Source organism: Rhinatrema bivittatum, chromosome 1, assembly GCF_901001135.1.
Source record: "Rhinatrema bivittatum chromosome 1, aRhiBiv1.1, whole genome shotgun sequence".
NCBI lineage: Eukaryota > Metazoa > Chordata > Amphibia > Gymnophiona > Rhinatrematidae > Rhinatrema > Rhinatrema bivittatum.
The window spans coordinates 330,989,364-331,009,239 of record NC_042615.1 but is presented as its reverse complement, the minus strand read 5'-3'; the positions used below and the strand labels follow the sequence as shown (position 1 = coordinate 331,009,239).

Here is a 19,876-nt window from a genome sequence, read left to right as displayed (position 1 = left end):
TTAACTTGTTAAACTCCACCTCTTGTGTGAAAAGCAGTCATTTGAGGAGATTCATGGTTTCGAGCTTACAGGCCCTAAAGTTAAGCATTTCTCCCTGTTCTGAATCGATTTGAAGCTGCAGCCAAGATGGGGTAGTGAATTATGACGGTATGCAGGTGCGACTAGTAGGCGATTGCCGTGGGTGGGGTTCTGCTGGGGTATGCAAGGGAGCCATTTTCAAAATGTGAAAGAAGGTAAGAGCAACAGCAGCCATGGAGAATTTGTTAGGTTTGTGCAGAGAGCGTGAGAACGATTAAGAGGGTGACCATAACGCACTATATCTCAGCGTGCACATTCAACGTGGAGGGGGTGGGGGGTGTTTGGGGGCACAGTGTTCCATTGGTCTGCCTCGGATGCTACAGACCCTTGCACCCACCACTGGGGCTACATATCTTTTCTTACCACAGCTGGCATACAAACAGAATGTGGGGGAAAGGGAGTCCCAACAAAGCTCTTTCTGGAGGTTATAAAGATTTTGAGTGACTAAAGCCCTGCTCTGCAACTACACTAACAGGAAAATCAGCAGCAACTCAGCGCCACTTGACCAACCGCCTCTTCCCCCTATCCTCCCGCTGGGCTTTCCTTTCTCTACACACGGAGCAGAGTTTCGCTTTCCACTTCCTCCGCCGTTTCCCTACAGATAAGATACCGTCATCTTCAGACATCTTATACAGCTCGGCCGACCGTTAGCTCCGCCCACAGAGGCTTCACAACCAATCAAGGACTGGTGCGCTCACAGCCCCGCCCCCACCTAGCTCCAAAGGCAGCAAAAGAGCCCCTGCAAGCGGTATTTTTATTAAACTTTAGCTTTGTTATTGTTTCGTTGCTGCCCCGGGGAGCTAACGTCTCTGTTTTTAATAGCGGACCTCCTCTCTCTGTCTTCATTTATTAATTTTGCATCTGAGTTCTGCCCGAGTGGATTGAGTTTTCTAGAGCCGGACGGTGAGGGGGGAGACGATGGGGAAAAGGTCCTTGAGCCGCGGGCGGCGGCGAGAGCGACCGGAGCGGAGTCCTGATTCCTCGGAACCTGCAGCCTTCCCCTGGTGGCTCTTCCCGGCCCGGATCTGCCAGCGCGGCTCTCCCCGGGGACGGCTCCGGCAGGTGCTCTGCCCCCGGGGGTACCTGGCGCTGCTGCTCAGCACGGGCAAGGCGGTCGTTTTGGACACGGAGGAGCGAGAAAACGGAGCTGGAAGCTGCACCAGCAAACCCAGTAAGTGATTTAATGCAAAAACTGCTGCTTAATTAACCGCCGGGGTTATGCTCTGAAATCTGGAGCCTTGCTCTGTGGCCGGAGGAATCTGTCAGATGGTAACGCCCGGCTTGTTTGTGAGGGTTGCTGGAGACATTGCTTGCCTGTCCTGTGAGGCTCGTGCTTGCCCTAGGCTAGGGATTGCCCTGGCTCCTCCTCATCCTCACTGTTTTGTGTTTCTTGGCTTCCCCCCAGCCCAAAGTGTAAGTTTCGTTTCTCGGCGATGACGTTTCCCAGTGCGCCAGAGGTTTCGTTTTCTGTTTCAGAGCATGGGGAAGGCTGGCGCGTGCCCTGTGCTAGAGCCCTTGAACATGTATTAGGGACTTTCCTTTTTATTTTATTTTGCCTGTGACTTTCAATGTTATGGCAAAAAAAGAAATCAGGGGTAAAATTATTTTCCCCTCTGATTTTATTCCTGTGTGTTATAACTGTCATTTTCCCGCTGGCTTGTTATAATATTGAAATTCCCAGGCAAAATAAAATTAAAAACTGAAAACGAAGGTCCCTATCCTATAAAATGTTATAGGATAGGGAGTCTGTTTTATTGTAAATTGAGAACTGGTAAAAAGAGAGAAAACGGAGAGTAGAACATTTCATTGGAAGAAGGTAAATAATTCGGAACTGGGACAGCTGCTTTCTAACATATTCATAAATGACCTAGAGATGGGAACAAGAAGTGAGGTGATTAGTTTTGCTGATGATTCAAAATTATTCAAATTTGTTAAATTACAAGAGGATTGTGATAAATTGCAGCAGGCCCTTGGGAGATTGGGCAGCCAAATGACAGAAGACATTTGATGTGGACAAGTGCAAAGTGATGCACATAGGGAAGAATAACTCAATTTTAGCTAAACAATGCAAGGTTCCACATTGGGAGTCACCACCCAGGAAAACCATTTAAGGATCATCGTCAATAATATGTTGAAATTCTCTGTTCAGTGTGTGATGGTGGCCAAGAAAGCAAATAGAATGCTAGGGATCATTAGGAAAGGAATGGAGAATAAAACAGAGAATATCATAATGCCTTTGGTATGTCCTTATTTTAAGTATTGTGTGCAGTTTTGGTCACATCTAAAAAAAATAATATAGCAGAACTAGAAAAGGTACAGAGAAGGGTGATCAAAATTTAAAGGGGATGTAACGAATTCCCTATGAGGAAAGGCTAAAGTGGTTAGGACTCTTCAGCTTGGAGAAGAGATGGTTGAGGGGAGATCTGAAAGAAGTCTATAAAATAAATAATGAGTAGAGTGGAATGGATAAATGTGAATCAGTTTACTTTTTCAAAAAGTACAAAGACTTGGGGATATGCAATGACGTTCCTAGGTAATACATTTAAGCCAAATAGGAAAAAATATTTTTTTACGCAGTGCATAATTAAGCTTTGGAATTCATTGCTGGAGGATGTGGTGAAAGCTGTTAGTGCAGCTGGGTTTAAAAAAGGTTTGGTACGTTCTTGGAAGAAAAGTCCATAAATCATTATCAAGGTGGACTTGGGGAAATACCCTTCTTATTCCAGGGATAAGCATCATGGAATCTATCGACATTCTGCAATCCTGCCAGGTACTTGTGACTTGGATTGGCCACTGTTGGATTTATTTATTTATTTATTTGTGTATTTATTTAGAGGCTTTTCTATACCGATATTAGTAGGAGCATCATAGCGGTTTACATCCAAAACTGAAGGTAGAAATTACATTAAACAGGGAAAGGTGTTGGAATAACTAGGAAAACTAGAGGAGAAGCTAACGAAGCAGAGGGATATAAGGCTGCAGATAAGTAGAGAAGTAACATGATAACGCTTGATGGACCTTTGGTCTGACCCAGTATGGCAAATCTTATGCTCTTATGAAATAAGAGTCGACAAACAAGCCCTAGGTGAGATGTAATACAGACACAGACAAAATATTAATACAACAGATACTATAAATCTTTTCAACAGAAAGTTTAACTTTATTATTGCACTAACTTAATCCATAACCTACAACTTGTTTGATTTCTGCAGTGACTAGATAAAACTGCTGTAAATAACCAGAAAGTCAAGAAATATGTTAGTTCAATTAATGCAGTCTTGTCTATTGACTGAGTATTGAACTGGTTATCTGTTTAATCACGTTTTGCTAGTCTGTCCACGGTTGCTTTTGAAAACAATACTGGCAGGCTGATATCACTGCAGGGTTATATATACTGTATGTCAGTTTGCTCAGTCTCCATCTGCTGGTAGAGATGCGTAACCCACTTGTTCTGGATTCATCTGACTGTCCTAAAGAAAAGGAAATTATCAGGTAAGTAGTAATTTCTCAATAGGAATTATATGGTCGATTTCGTCTGCCCAATTTCATTCCTGGCACAAGGCTATAGAGCTTGGTAGCGCTCTGGTTCACCCTGCAGTTTTCTTCAGCAGCTCAAGTGTAGATTCTGTGGCAAGTGTTAGAGAATTCTGTGGCAATTCTGAATATTTGCATGCATTTGCATATTAAATAATGCAGATAGTTGTTTTCCTGTTATAAAAATGATCATTTCCACTCTTTTATGGGTCTTGGTAACTTATATTTTTTAGATTTTGGGGGGATGAGGGGAGGGGGGAAAGGATCTTTGTGACCGGTGCAGCCCTTGTCAGGGAATCTGATTTTTCTCTTCACAGCTAGGGATCCCCTGTGCTTATACTTTGCTTTCCTCAGTTTAATTTTGATCAGTCTCTTCTGTGGAGAGTGTCATTGCCAGGCACTCTCTGGGGTAAATTTTAAAAGCCCTGCGCGCATAAATCCAGCCAGATTTACGCGCGCAGGGGACTTGCACGCCGACGCGCCTATGTTGCATAGGCCGCTGGCGCGCGCAAAGCCCCAGGACACGCGTACATCCCGGGGCTTTGCTTGGGGGGGGCGTGTTGGGGGCGTTCCGGGGGTGGGGCCATGGGCGTGGTACTGACCCAGGGGCGTGGCCGAGGCCTCTGAAGCAGCCCCCGGGCTGGAGAATGGCGCGCCGGCAGCCAGCCGGTGCGCGCAAGTTACACCTGCCTCAGGCAGGCGTAAGTTTTTCGACAAAGGTAGGGGGCATTTAGTTAGGGATAGGGGGTGGGTTAGATAGGGGAAGGGAGGGGAAGTCGGGGGGGCCAGAAAAAAAGTTACCTTCAAGGGAAGGGAACTGGGAAAGCCATCGGGGCTCCGCTCGGGCTCGGCGCACGCAAGGTGCACATGTGTGCACCCCCTTGCGCGCGCCGATCCCAGATTTTATAACATGTGCGTGGCAGCGCAAGCATGTTATAAAATTGGGCGTAGATTTGTTTGCGCCGGGTTGCGCGAACAAATCTATGCCCGCGCGTATGTTTTAAGATCTGCCCCTCTATGTTTTCATATCCTCCCCTGGATAGACTTTAGTATTGCAAAGGCCTCCTATGGCAAAGATGTGGGGAAAAACATTTTTAGTCTGCAAAGAGATGTTCTGACTATTCTGCAAAAACTGACAAATCTATGGATTTATTCTCCATAATCTTTATATTTTTATCTATCTATCTATGTTTATTTTAACAACCACATAGAAATGACTAGATTTAAACCAGGTATTAAAAGTTAAAAAGAGTGAGTATAAATCTTTTCTCTATAAATGGCAGAAGAGTGCACGATTCTCACGTTTTAAATCCTACCAAAAGGAAAGGAACATTGCACAAGTATGGGGAGACAGTAGAGAAAGAGAAACCAAAAGAAATGTATAAAATTCAAGTGTCCGTATAAATTCAACTTAATAAATATAAAAACTTGATTAATGAAACAAAAAAGCAATATTTTAAAAATAAATTGGAGAATTTTAATAATAATCCTCGAGCACTGTTTACTCTAGTGAAGAATTTAACAAAAGCTCCCAATACTGTATCAACTATGCTAAACGAATCCAAATGTAATGACGTTGCGCTTTTTTTCAAGAAAAAAGTAGAGAATATTGTTGCTTCAATACCTAGCATCAGCAACCAAGATATTAAAATGGTAAAAAGAGATGTGCCGGAATGGTCCTCTTTTGATGAGATCTCTATTGCTGAAATCAAAAGTGTGATAAAAAAAAACCCTAAATCCAATACCACCTTCAGCCTTGAAACCATTTGCACCAATTATTGCTCCAACGATAGCTAAGATTGTTAATCTGTCTCTAAAGGAAGGACATATCCCTGAGATGTTAAAATCTGCTATAATTAAACCAATCTTAAAAAACCAAACCTAGATCCTGAAGTAATATCTAATTACAGACCAATTTCGAATCTTTCTTTCATATCGAAAATACTAGAAAAAGTTGTACACAGTTATCCGAACATTTAGAGAAAACAACATTCTATTCCCAAATCAATTTGGTTTTAGGCAACATCTCAATACAGAAACGTTATTAATATCATTTACAGATACTATTTTGAAAGGATTTGACACTGGTCAGAGATATCTTCTTATCTTACTTGACATATCGGCTGCTTTCGATACAGTCAATTATGATATCTTAATAAGCAGATTAAAAGAAATTGGTCTAGCAAATAATACTCTTAACTGGATGTCCTCTTTTCTCCATCAAAGATCCTTTCAGGCCAAAATAGGCAATTCAATCTCTGAAAAATATGACAATATGGGAGTCCCCCAAGGCTCAGTGTTATCAGCCACTTTATTTAACATCTATCTTTTGCCAATCTGTCATCTCTTAGCCGGGCTCAGTTTGAATTTCTTCGTCTACGCCGACGATATACAGATTCTTATTCCCATAGTCGACACTATTGAACAAACTTTCAAGGAAACAAATATCTATCTAGCTGCAATCAAACAGTTATTGAAACACATGAAACTTGCCATTAATATGGAAAAAACAGAAATTATCCTCCTTGAAAGAAAATCTAAGCCTGACATCAAAAACGTTTTTTCGTTATCAAATAATGTTAGAATTGAACTAGCCAACTCAGTTAAAGATCTAGGAATAACAATCGACTGAATAGAATTTCAAAAAGCATATCTCTATGAAAACAAGAGATGGATATTATAAACTTTTAGTCCTCAGACGTCTAAAGCCATTATTAGATCTTAATGATTTTCGATCCATCTTACAGGCCCTTATATTCTCATCTTTAGACAACTGCAACTCTCTTTTTTTTAGGACTTCCACCGTCAACACTCCGACCTCTACAAGTGCTACAGAACGCGGCTGCACGGGCTCTTGCAAACTGCAACAGGCGAGAACACATCACACCGATTTTGATTAGATTACACTGGCTTCCCATTACACAAAGGATCCTGTACAAAACTTGTGCATTATTCACAAGGCGATTCATGATCATAAGACAGACTGGTTAAACTTTTCCATATGTATGCACACGCCACATCGATCCTTAAGATCCACTAATAAAGGACTTCTTTCCGTCCCTTCAATAAATACTGCACATCTAGCATTAGTACGGAAAATAGTTATTTCCATAGCAGGCCCAAATACATGGAACATCTTACCAACTGAGTTGCGGCTTGAAACTGAGTTTAAGAAATTTAAGAAAGGACTAAAGACTTGGCTCTTTGAGCAAGCCTTTGCGCCCAGCCCTTGAATTATGTTCTCAGTATGATATATAACTGTATATTTTTTTTATTTATTATTTTTAGTTGCTTTGAATGTTGTATTTTTTATTTTATTTTATGTTACTATTGTGAATACCCTTGTTTTAGATGCTAATACTTGTACACCGTTGTGATGTAACCAGGAATGATGGTATATAAAATCTTTTAAATAAATAAATAAAAACCTGGAGGGCTAGCAGACCTGGATAAAGGTGAAACCCTAATCCCAAAACAGGTAGATTTTATTCCAAAATGTAATCTGGCATTTGACAGGATATTTCAACCCAAAGCCAGCTCCAAGATTCACATCTGGGTAGACAGTCTCCAACTTCTGGAGAGAGATTTCTAAAACTCAGTCCTCATCCAAATCCAGGGGGAAGGAAATCAGTATCCTAGATTTTTCCCCATAGGATTTAACACATTTCACTCCTGCGATAAAGTCCCACCCTTATAATTAAGATCACCTGTCTGTTCCCTACAGGGATGAAAGTGGGCTCCAACTAACCGAGGGAGGCCTTCAGTGGGAATCTTCAAACCCTCCAATGTATGTTTCCTAAACAACACCAACCCAACAGAACTCTTGGAAAGTTGACCACCTTCAGGTTTTTATATCTGGGGATATTCTCCATAGTATCTTGTTTTGTTCTTAAAGCCACATTGTCCTTAACTAGTGCTAAATTTGAAGTTTGCAAGACATTACCTATTTTTCTCCCCATGACTGAATAGGTGAAGTGTGAGAGCTAACTTCAGGTTTGGAAAATAAAGTTAATTTCTTAACAGTAGTGAAATATTTAATATCTGGGATTGTTCTCCATATTTACTGAGGATTTGCATCTCTGCTGTGTATTTTGTTTCTTGTGATTCTCATCCTTATCTGCTGCTGGTTGACGGACGTTTCACCCCCTCCCAGAAATTTTTCACTTACCCACGGCCGCCTCCGACCCCGACCACGAGGCAGCCCCTGCCGGCTTCCGTCGAACCGAGACGCCTGAGCCCTCTTCCTCCGGACGCTGAGCCCTCTTCTGAAACGCCGAGCCCTCTTCCTCCGGACACAGCACGCAGCACGGCGGAGCAGTGAAGCAGGGCCTGCGCGATCGGCGCCGGAGACCCGCCGGGGTAAGGCCTGATTTTTCACTTACCCACGGCCGCCTCCGACCCCGACCACGAGGCAGCCCCCGCCGGCCTCCGTCGAATCCGAGACGCTGACGACATCCGTCTCACCTCCCTCCGCCTCCGAGGGGCACGCCGAACACCTTCAGCCAATCAGGGGACAGCCCTGATTTGGCCCCTAATTTAAATTGAGAGACACCCAGGCGTCGCGCGCCTAGCGTCGCGCGCCTAAGGAGCTCGACAAAGGAGCCTGCTCCTTTGTGCGCTCCTTAGTGCACTCCCTATTAGTGGGACCAGCCCGAGACCCATCCCTCCCAATAGGAGGCCTTTTAATAGAGCAAAGGAACCGAAGCTACCCAACTACCATTCTAGCATGTTATCTATCAACCTAATCATCGGAGGCCGGAATATAATAGTCTTCGATGTAACTGCTTGTGACCAGAATCATCCCAGCAACCAGTCAGGCAACCACTCAAGCTTACAGAGGACAGAGCACTCTACCAGCCAAACCCACTAACTTACAAATACCTTCAGCATTTTCATCCAAACATCTACCCTTACAGACAGACACCTCTCTCTCACCCACCCTCAGACACCTCTTGAATTTCTACAGACTCACTCCTTTGGGCCTCCAAACCCGGACCCAATTAATCCGTATCTCAAAACAAACCTACCAGAACCACTCTCACCATGCTCACTTTTAATATCCCTATCATCCACAACAAAAGGCGAACCCCCTTAACTAACATCACCAACAGCTTACAAAAAAGAATCATCCCTATTACGACATCACCATTGAACCAACTATTAGGCCTCACGCTACTCTCAGTAACTCTCATCAATGCGCAATCTTTAACGAAGAAGACACATATCCTCAATGATTACCTCTTGGATAGCAACCCAGACATCTGTGCCATCACAGAAACCTGGTTAAAAAACTCGGACATTGCCTTAACCAATCAACTACCAATTCAGACATACGACATCTTCACCTTCCATAGACTCAAAAAAAGAGGAGGCGGACTTCTTCTAGCCACGAAGAAAGAACTCAGATTGACTGCGCATACTATCAAGACAGAATCCAAATTAGAATTGGGTCTAGTCAAATCTAAACAACTACAAATTCTGTTAGTCTACGCTCCCCCGGGAGTTCTAGAAACGGACCCATCACCCCTCGTAGAATCCATCGTGAAATATATTAATGCAGACATCCCAACAATAATTATGGGGGACTTCAACCTTCATACAAATGCAATACCTCGCTCTACCAATTGTGAAGCTCTCCTCACCACCCTCGGCGTGATGGGATTCACTCAGACCATCAACAGCCCCACACATAAAGCTGGTCACACCCTGGATCAAATATTCATCAATTCTAATTTCACTTGCACAATAGAACCGTCCTGTACACCAATCCCTTGGTCAGATCATTTCCTAATAGAATCTTCCTTTTCCACACACAAACAGACACACACTTCTCCATACACTTCTACCATTCAATTCAGGAAAACATGTCCTTCTGACATACTCGGCGATCAGCTATCCAAAGAACTCTCCAACCTAGACCTAGCTAATCCGGACTCAGCACTATCTTCTTGGCAAAAGATTACGGAAATAGTTGCAAATAAATGGTGTCCAATAATCTCCAAATCACTCAACCCAATAAAAAAGGGAAACCAACCTTGGTTCTGCTCGGAACTGAAACGAATGAAACAGGATTTACGCCAGAAAGAAAATAGATGGCGCAAAACCCCAAATAAAACAACCCTCTCATCATACAAGGGACTCTTAACTCAATACAGGATCGCCATTCTACAGAAAAAGAAGGAATACTACGCAAACAAAATTCACCATTTTCAATACGATGCCCAGGCCTTATTCGCCTACGTATCACAAATCACTAAATCAACCTCACCACCTATTCCAGATGAACAAGCTCTCTCAAAAGCTATAGAACTCGCTTCTTACTTCCAACAGAAGATCTTAAATACCCTCGCCCTCCTTCCTACAAATACAACCCCCCTAAAGTCAGGTGAGAATTCCAATTCTCTAAATAGACCCAAATTTGACTGTTTCGAATCAATCTCCACCAAAGAGATTGAATCCCTTCTAAATAAACTGAAACCTGCTAGCCATCCAGTTGACAACATCCCATCGAGACTCCTGCTTCTAATCCCTAACTTGATCTCAGGACCTCTGACCAGTATAATAAATAGCCTCCTATCCCAAGGAAGCTACCCAGACATCCTAAAAACCGCTTCACTCAAGCCCCTCCTCAAGAAACACAATTTAGACCCAAATGTTCCAGCAAATTTCAGACCCATCTCTAACCTCCCTTTCGTCGCTAAATTAACGGAGAAATTGGTAAACACACAGCTTTCTGACTACCTGGAAGACCACAAGATCCTACACCCTTCGCAATATGGTTTCCGGAAATCACGCAACACGGAAACCCTCCTCATCTCACTAACAGACCATATTATTATGGGGTTAGATAAAGGACATTCCTTTTTACTAGTCTTGTTAGACATTTCGGCGGCTTTCGACACCGTCAATCACACCATCCTGTTGGATCGTCTAGCAGATATCGGCATCTCGGGATCTGCGTACAACTGGTTCAAGTCCTTCCTCAGTAATAGGACTTACAAAGTCAAAATCAATAATAAAGAGTCTCCCCTAACAAAATCTAATCTTGGCGTACCACAAGGATCTTCTTTATCCCCAACCCTCTTCAACATATACCTCCTCCCCCTCTGCCAAATGTTAACAGATCTCAATCTAATTCATTATCTGTACGCAGACGACGTACAGATTCTAATCCCCATAACAGATTCAATAGCAAAAGCGCTCACCCATTGGAATAACTGCCTACTTTCCATCACCAATCTACTCAATAGCTTAAACTTGGTCCTTAACGCTTCTAAGACAGAGCTTCTCCTCATCTCCTCAAATGATAATATCCATCAACCAACATCACTCAACGCTCACATCACATGTAAACAGGTGAGAGATCTTGGGGTGATTCTAGACAACCGACTAAACCTCAGGAAAATGGTCAACACAACAACGAAAGATTGCTTTTACAGATTACAGGTCCTAAAACGACTTAAACCTCTCTTATTCTTCCACGACTTCAGGACAGTCCTCCAAGCGTTACTGTTCTCCAAAATAGACTACTGCAGCGCCCTGCTACTAGGACTTCCCAAATCCTCTACTAAACCGCTGCAGATGATTCAAAATGCGGCAGCAAGATTGTTAACCAGTACCAGCCGCCACGATCACATATCACCCATTCTCAGGAATCTACATTGGTTACCAGTAAATTACAGAATTCTTTACAAATCAATCACCTTAATCCATAAAACTATCCATCATCAACTTCAACTTGACCTGGAAATACCTCTTAAACTCTATTCTTCTATCAGACTAACTAGAGACATGTACAAAGGCACTCTGAATGTTCCCCCCACTAAAGCCTCACGCCTCGCTATGACCAAAGACAGAGCCTTTTCAATAGCAGGCCCATCGATCTGGAACAGTATCCCATCAAACCTCAGACTGGAGCCATGCCTTTTAACTTTCAGAAAAGGACTTAAGACCTGGCTCTTTCAACAAGCCTTCCCTGAACCAGACAATCAATAGTTGGCCTTCATTGCTACTCGGTCTGGCACTCCATTTTTCAATGAAGGAATAAATGGACTCTGAGTCATTAAGGTTAAAACACCGTCTAAGTTTTTAACTTGTACTTTCTATGGTAAAATTTCTTTTACCGGCCTATCTTCCTTCCAGCTTGTTGCAAGCTTCCAAGTTCTCTCCCCTTGTTGATTGTAATTTTTGACTTATTCCTACTTATTGTTATCTTTCGTTTACGTGGATTTGTTACTCTTGTTGTTTTTCCCTTTTGTTAATCTGTAAACCGATCCGATATGGTAATTTACTATGAAGGTCGGTATAAAAAACTGTTAAATAAATAAATAAATAAATATCTATCAGCGTCGCCCTTGGACAATATGAGGCGAGGCCAGTAGGTGGGCCTTTGCCAAAAAGGCCACCCCTAAAGGGGGCTCCTTCGTGGAGCCATGAGTGGAACTATGAGTGGAGTTATGGGAAGCTGTTGGTATTGGATGTTAGGTATTCTTGTTGTATGGGATGGGTGCTTTTGGTTTGATGGTGACTATGGTTGGTTCCTGTTATATTCCTGTTATTGTAGGGTAAAAGAAGTACGGCGAGCATGCTAAACCCAAGGCTTGTATTTCTAGACAGCGATGTGTAACTTATCCTTTTATTCAATTTGAGGTTATGACTCTTATTATACTCATGTAATGCATATTTAAGTGCTCATTCAGTTAGATGTAAGGAAATTTAAATTACCGTACTAATCTTTTGCTTCAGCTTGATTTAGATGTTTTATTTATAACAGAGCCATGGTATAATTTGTGCCCGCCGAGTTACCTTTTTGTGGGTATATCTAAACAGAATAAAGAGGGGGGTGAGGTGTTAATTTCCCTCCCTCCGAATCCTGCTTAAAACTAACTACCTTTCATTTATTATTAGCAGAATGGAAGGGATCTTGGTGAAGGTTAATGGGCTGGGTACAGTAAAGGTTATAGATTTTCTTCTGCTATGGATCTGTTAGGTTTCATGCAAATTGTTCAAGAAGCATTGGTCAGAGCATGTTTTAGATCTTATTTTTACTCCTGATTTCTTGGTTAATGATAGGATAATATTTTAATTTAAAAATATGTTTGTGCCTTGGCCTGATCATTGGCTTCTGTGTTTTAAATTGAGGTTATAGGGTGATAAGGTAAAGCAGTGGGATTAATTTAGGCAGGCTAGAAAAAGATTTTCCATTATGGGATAAAGTAGATTAAAATAAGGTATATGCTACTGCTACTGAAGCTGTGAAGTGGTGGAATAAATCTGTGAAAGAAATTTTATGATGAGGTAGGACCTTTAGTTGTTCTAAAAAAAAAAAAAAGAAGAATTTGAAAGAAACGCCATGGTTTACTGCTAAACTGAAAAATGTACTAATTGAAATTAGTGAGACAGGCAGAACATTATTGGAGGAAAAAAAATCGGTAACTAATAAATTGAGTTATGATGAGGTAATGATAGATTAGATTTTGTTAAAAGGTTAAGAAGAATTATTATTCTGCTTTGTTGCAAAAATCCATTAATGGGCCATTGGAACTTTCTAATATTATTAAGGTTGCTATGGGGGTCCTATTAGGGATAAGAAAGAGGATATGCCATCCTGTGAAGCCTTAGCAGGCTACTTTTCTGAAAAAGTTCAAAGGTTAACTGCCAAGATACCACTGGTTAATGTTTTGTAAATCACCATGTTGATAATTTAGTGAAATGGGATCTGTTTTCATTAATTTCTAATAGATCTCTGAAAGATACTATGACTCAAATACGGGTTACGTCTTACAGGTTGGACCGTTGTCCTTTTTTATTGATTGAAATAATCTTGATACATTTTGCTCCCTTTTTAAAAGATGCAGCAGATATGAGAAAATAGACTAACAAGGACTGACAATATTTTTCAACAACTCTATAAAATTTTGTATACTGCGGTAGAGGAGGATTGTGATAAACAGGCTGAATTTATTTGTGATTTAGTCTTGCCCACTTTGACTGCAGAGCAATTGGCCTTTTTTAATGGCCCATTCACAGAAGCTGAAATAGTTGGGGTGATCCAGAATCTTAAGGGTCAAAAAACCACTGGATCTGATGGATACTCTGCAGAATTTTATAAAATCTTGAAAAATCAAATTGTGCAACCTCTGCAGGGGATGTTTGTGAAATCTGTGCAAAACCCTTATGGAAGCTTATATTGCAGTTTTGCCTAAAAAAAGGCAGGGATTTAGAAACACAAGCAGCTTATAAACCCGTTTTCCTCTTAAATGTAGATGCAAAGATATATATTAAAATACTGGCAAATTATTTGTCCTTGGAATTGCCTCAGTTAACCTTGAAGGAACAATGGATTTTTTTCAGGGACGGACAGCAATCTGTAATGTTCTCAAGGTTTTGAAGGCCAACCAGTTATTAGTTTTGATATTTGAGAAGGCCTTTCATCATCTGGCATGGGGATTTTTATTTTTTGACCTAGTGAAATTGGGTTTTCAAGGAACTTATGTGGAATGTCTGTGGATTCTGCATACAAAACCCCAAGGCAGTAGTTGTGTGTAATGGAATGATTTCAGAGCAGTTTTTCTTTCAAGGTTAGCTAAACAGAGATGCCCCTTATCACCACTTTTATTCATTTTAGGCCAAATCTTGAAAGGCCTGCGCACGTAAAACCTGCACGTGCAGCTCGCATTTTATAACAGGCCTGGCCATGTGTGTAAACCCCGGTGTACGCATAAGTGCCTGGCCCTGAAAAAAGGCCGGGCTGGGACAGCGGCCATTAGCCACTGTTCCGGGGAAGCTTGAGCCAGCAGCCAGTTGGCGTGCATAACTTGTTTCTGCTCCAGAGGAGCAGTAATTAATAAAATAAAAAATGTTGGGAAAGGTAGGTTAGATTTAGGGGATAGGGAGGAGTGGGGAAGAGGCAGGAAGTGTAGGCAGGGGGGTAGGGAAGTTCCCTCCCAATCCACTCCTTAATTGGAGAGGACTTGGAGGGAATTGGGGAAGGCCCGATTGTGTTGCCGTGCGTATTTTATGAAAATTTGCCCCCCCCCCCCCGCACACACCGCCTGCACATGTGCTCATGGATTTTAAAATCCAGCACGCATGTGCGCGCAGCCATCCGATATTAGCCAGAAGACTTCTGTAGGGTAAGGGGTAAATTTGAGAGCTGAGGAGATGAAGATAGTGATGTTTGCTGATGATCTCTTAGTTTGAATGTCACAACCTGAGTAAGTTTTGCATGATTTTGCTTCTTTTTCAGGGCTTCATATTAATATGGTGTGAGATAGAGCCCCTAGTGTTCCCTTATTTACCTGTGCAGAACCAGGTTAGATGCCTTGTCCACCTTAAATCCCGTAAGGAGAGTATGCTCTGTGGGCAGGATTCTGCGGGGCAGGTGGAGCCTTCTTAGGTCTTACGGGATACTATAGAAGATTCATCCCTAACTATTCTGATAAGGCAGAGCCAAGAAGGTCAGATCCTGATCAGCCTGGACTTCACTGAACCCTTTACGGTGCAAACCGATGCTTCGGAGGTTGGCTTGGGGGGCATGTTAGCCCAGAAGAAGGATGGCTTGTAACATCCTATGGCATACCTTATCTGGAAGCTGATGCCACTGGAGAGAGGTTACTCAATTGTTGAGAAGGAGGCCTTGGCAGTCAAGTGGGCCTTAGCAGGTAGTAGCACAAGGCCTCTGGATCGTCACTTTACGCTCATAACGGACCATCAGCTGCTCATATTGATCAACAGAAATAAGGAATCCAATGCAAGAGTGATGTGGTGGTTCCTGGCCCTGCAGCCTTTCAGCTACAAGATCTGACACAGAGCAGGAAAGGAGAAAACCAATGCAGATTTCCTGTCAAGGGAGGTTGCCCTTGTGCAGGAGAACACTTAACCCTGGCAAAGCTTAGCTGAGAGATGGGGGTGAACATGTCACTAGGTCCGCGTTCCCAAGCATAGCTGACGGGAAGCTAGAGGAAGGGGAATGGGATGTTTTGGACTCTCCTGGAAGGGATCCAGGATGAAGTAGGGTCACTTGGCCCGATGGGGCCAAGTTGAGGGGAGGGGATATGTGAGATAGTGCCCCTAGTGTTCCCCTTATTTACCTGTGTGGGACCAGGCTAGATGCTTGGTCCACCTTAAATCCCCTAAAGAGAGTTATGCTCTGTGGGCAGGATTCTGCGGGGCAGGTGGAGTTCAGAGGGTACGACCAGAGACTGGAGAATAAAGGTCTGAGCCTAGCTAAGATCAGCAGAACAGGCCTGGGTCTCCAGGAAGAAGGCAACTCCTGTTGAGTAACGCTGTCCAAACACATAGCTGAGACAAAGCTTTGTGAGTACCGAAAGAAGCAGTACAAGCTGTGAGTAGAGAGAGTACACTGTCTGAAATAAGACAGTCTACTGTTGTGTATATGATTGAAGCTGTAAATAAAGATATAATGTTTTAGGAAAGGCTGGAATCTCTGCTTGTTCTCACATATGGCTAAATCATTTGTGTTGGATCTTAAAGGTTCCTTAACAGATTCTTGGGAAAGGTCTTTCCCATGGTTGGGCAATAGTATAAAAATATTTAGGGCTGTTTATTCCTAGAGAGATAGCTCAGGTTTGTCAATTAAATGTAAACCCTTTGCTGAAGATTATATCTCATCTACTTCATAGTTGGAGGAATCTCTCAGTCTCATTTTATTGTAGAATTCAGTTAATAAAAATGATTGATTATATATGTTGCGAAATCTTTCTATCTTTTTAATTAAGGTGGAGGTTCTGAAACTACAGAAGATTGTCAGCTTTATTATGGAACGGAAACATACCAAGGATGCCAATCCAAAAAACTACAAATGCAGACGATGGATGGGGGGTGTTAAACTTATTGGATATTAGTACATATAATGAATTTGTTTACTATGAGTGGCTCATGATTGGATTACACATACCTCTGGAGTAATATATATAATGGTTGGAGATGGCTTTTTATCTTCACTTCAGTGATCTTATATTTTACAAGCCAAACTTTGGACCTAGTCTTAATGGTGAAAGATTCTATATTATTTAGCCTTGTGTGAGTAGGATGGGAATGGGCCAGAAAAAAGTATGGTTTACCTCCTTGGATTTCCTTTTATTGTCATTTAGGGGCAACAGAATGTTTACACCTAGTTTGGAGAACAAAATGTTTATGAACTAGGAAGCTAAAGGTTTGCGATCCATATGACATATTTTAATGGAAGATAGACAAAGTATCCAAACATTTGAGTTCTTGAAATAGAAATTTGAGTTCTGGCATAAAGAATTGTATGTATACTTGCAATCCTGACATTTGTTTGTTGCTTTATTGCAAAAGTCTGCTGATAAGAACATGCCAAACTGGGCCAGACCAAGGGTCCATCAAGCCCAGCATCCTGTTTCCAACAGTGACCAATCCAAGCCATAAGAACCTGGCAAGTACCCAAAAACTAAGTCTATCCCATGTTACTGTTGCTAGTAATAACAGTGGCTATTTTCTAAGTCAACTTAATAGCAGGTAATGGACTTCTCTTCCAAGAACTTATCCAATCCTTTTTTAAACATAGCTACAATAACTGCACTAACCACATCCTCTGGCAACACATTCCAGAGTTTAATTGTGCATTGAGTGAAAAAGAAGTTTCTCCAATTAGTTTTAAATGTGCCACATGCTAACTTCATGGAGTGCCTCCTAGTCTTTCTATTATCCGAAAGAGTAAATAACTGATTCACATTAACCCGTTCTAGACCTCTCGTGATTTTAAACACCTCTATCATATCCCCCCTCAGCCATCTCTTCTCCAAGCTGAAAAGTCCTAACCTCTTTAGTCTTTCCTCATAGGGGAGCTGTTCCAGTCCCTTTATCATTTTGGTTGCCCTTCTCCATCGCAACTATATCTTTTTTGAGATGCGGCAACCAGAATTGTACACAGTATTCAAGGTGCGGTCAGAGCGATACAGAGGCATTATGACATTTTCCGTTTTTATTCACCATTCCCTTTCTAATAATTCCCAACATTCTGTTTGCTTTTTTGACTGCAGCAACACACTGAACTGATAATTTCAATGTGTTTTCCACTATGACGCCTAGATCTCTTTCTTGGATGGTAGCTCCTAATATGGAATCTAACATTGTGTAACTTTAGCATGGATTACTTTTCCCTATATGCATCATCTTGCACTTATCCACAATTAATTTCATCTGCCATTTGGATGCCCAATTTTCCAGTCTCAGAAGGTCTTCCTACAATTTTATCACAATCTGCTTGTGATTTAACTACTCTGAACAATTTTGTATCATCTGCAAATTTGATTATCTCATTCGTCGTATTTCTTTCCAGATCATTTATAAATATATTGAAAAGTATGGGTCCCAAAACAGATCTCTGAGGCACTCCACTGCCCACTCCCTTCCACTGAGAAAATTGTCCATTTAATCCTACTCTCTGTTTCCTGTCATTTAGCCAGTTTGTAATCCACGAAAGGACATCGCCACCTATCCCATGATTTTTTACTTTTCTTAGAAGCCTCTCATGAGGAACTTTGTCAAACACCTTCTGAAAATCCAAATATACTACATCTACCGGGTCACCTTTATCTACATGTTTATTACCCATGAAAACCTTCTCTGATATGGGTATCTCCCCAACATCCTCTTCAGTAAACACTGAAGCAAAAAAATCATTTAATCTTTTCGCGATGGCCTTATCTTCTTTAATTGCCCCTTTAACCCCTCGATCATCTAACTGTCCAACTGACTCCCACAAGCTTTCTGCTTCGGATATATTTAAAAAAGCTTTTACTGGAAGCAAGTGGCAGACTGGCTTATCCAAATTGTGGGAAAGAAAGTCCTCGTTGATCCAACCATTGTGCTTCTGGGGAAACCTATAGAGGGTTTACCTACAAACTCTTAATGACTCTGCCAGCAAGTATATATAGTAGCATGTATTGCCTTGGCTTGTAACTGGCAGAGTCCCCACTTGCCATTAATAAGCGTACTCATACGACGCTTACACATCCTACAAATACTGGAACACATTACGGCCATCTGCCATAATCGCTTGTCTGCTTACCAGGCTGTTTGGGCTCCTTTTAATTCTTGGTACCAGACTCATGATACCTCATAAAGCTATGTCATTATCAGTCCCTTTGTCATTCATGTTTCTTGTTGAAATAAAGTCATATTCAAGTGCTCCTGTTTCCTTGGGCTGTCATTCCTTGCTATGACCATGACACCCACAGATATGCACTGGGAACTATCCTCTTATACTCTATCCATATCCTCATTATTGATGTTTTTGTCTTTTTAATATAATATGTTTAAATATATCAAGTGGACGACTGAAGTTGTACTCTATCTTGACTATGTTAATCTCTGTACAGCTGAAGCATGTTTGGTTGGGAGGGGGTGGGAATTGAAATGATCACATACCTAGAAAATGTTGGCTATGTTTATTATGTTTGTAAATTGTTTTCATGTTTTGCAAATTTGCCAATAAAAGCTTTAAATACAAAAAAAAAAGTTTTTACTGTGAGTTTTTGCCTCTACGGCCAACTTCTTTTCAAATTCTCTCTTAGCCTGTCTTATCAATGTCTTACATTTAACTTGCCAACGCTTATGCATTATCCTATTTTCTTCTGTTGGATCCTTCTTCCAATTTTTGAATGAAGATCTTTTGGCTAAAATAGCTTCTTTCACTTCCCCTTTTAACCATGCCAGTGATTATTTTGCCGCCTTTCCACCTTTCTTAATGTGTGAAATACATCTGGATTGTGCTTCTAGGATGGTATTTTTTTAACAATGATCACGCCTCTTGTGCACTTTTTACTTTTGTAGCTCCTTTCAGTTTTTTTCTAACTATTTTTCTCATTTTATCAGTTTCCCTTTTGAAAGTTTAGCACGAGAGCCGTGGATTTGCTTACTGTCTCCCTTCTAGTCATTAATTCAAATTTGATCTTATTGTGATCACTATTGCCAAGCGGCCCCAGTACCGTTACCTCTCTCACCAGATCCTGTGCTCCACTGAGAATTAGATCTAAAATTGCTCCCTCTCTTGTTGGTTCCTGAACCAATTGCTCCATAAAACTGTCATTTATTCCATCCAGGAACTTTATCTCTCTAGCATGTCCCGCTGATATATTTACCCAGTCAATATTGGGGTAATTGAAGTCTCCAGGCGCGAACAAAAGTACGCTGGATTTTATAAGATACGTGCGTAGCCGCGCGTATCTTAAAATCCGGAGTTGGCGCGCGCAAGGGGGTGCACATTTGTGCAACC

At 41.6% G+C, this 19,876-nt stretch overlaps 1 protein-coding gene across 1 annotated transcript in view; it reads left to right on the top strand.

Moving 5' to 3' along the window:
- Window positions 1-793: 793 nt before the first annotated feature.
- The window catches only part of LOC115095690 (probable E3 ubiquitin-protein ligase HERC4), a 174,021-nt gene continuing 154,938 nt past the window's right edge, over window positions 794-19,876 (top strand). Inside the window, exon 1 of the mRNA XM_029609747.1 lies at window positions 794-1,249. Within this exon, the coding sequence (XP_029465607.1) occupies window positions 997-1,249 (253 nt within the window). The 5' untranslated portion in view covers window positions 794-996. The remainder of the gene's footprint in view (window positions 1,250-19,876) is intronic.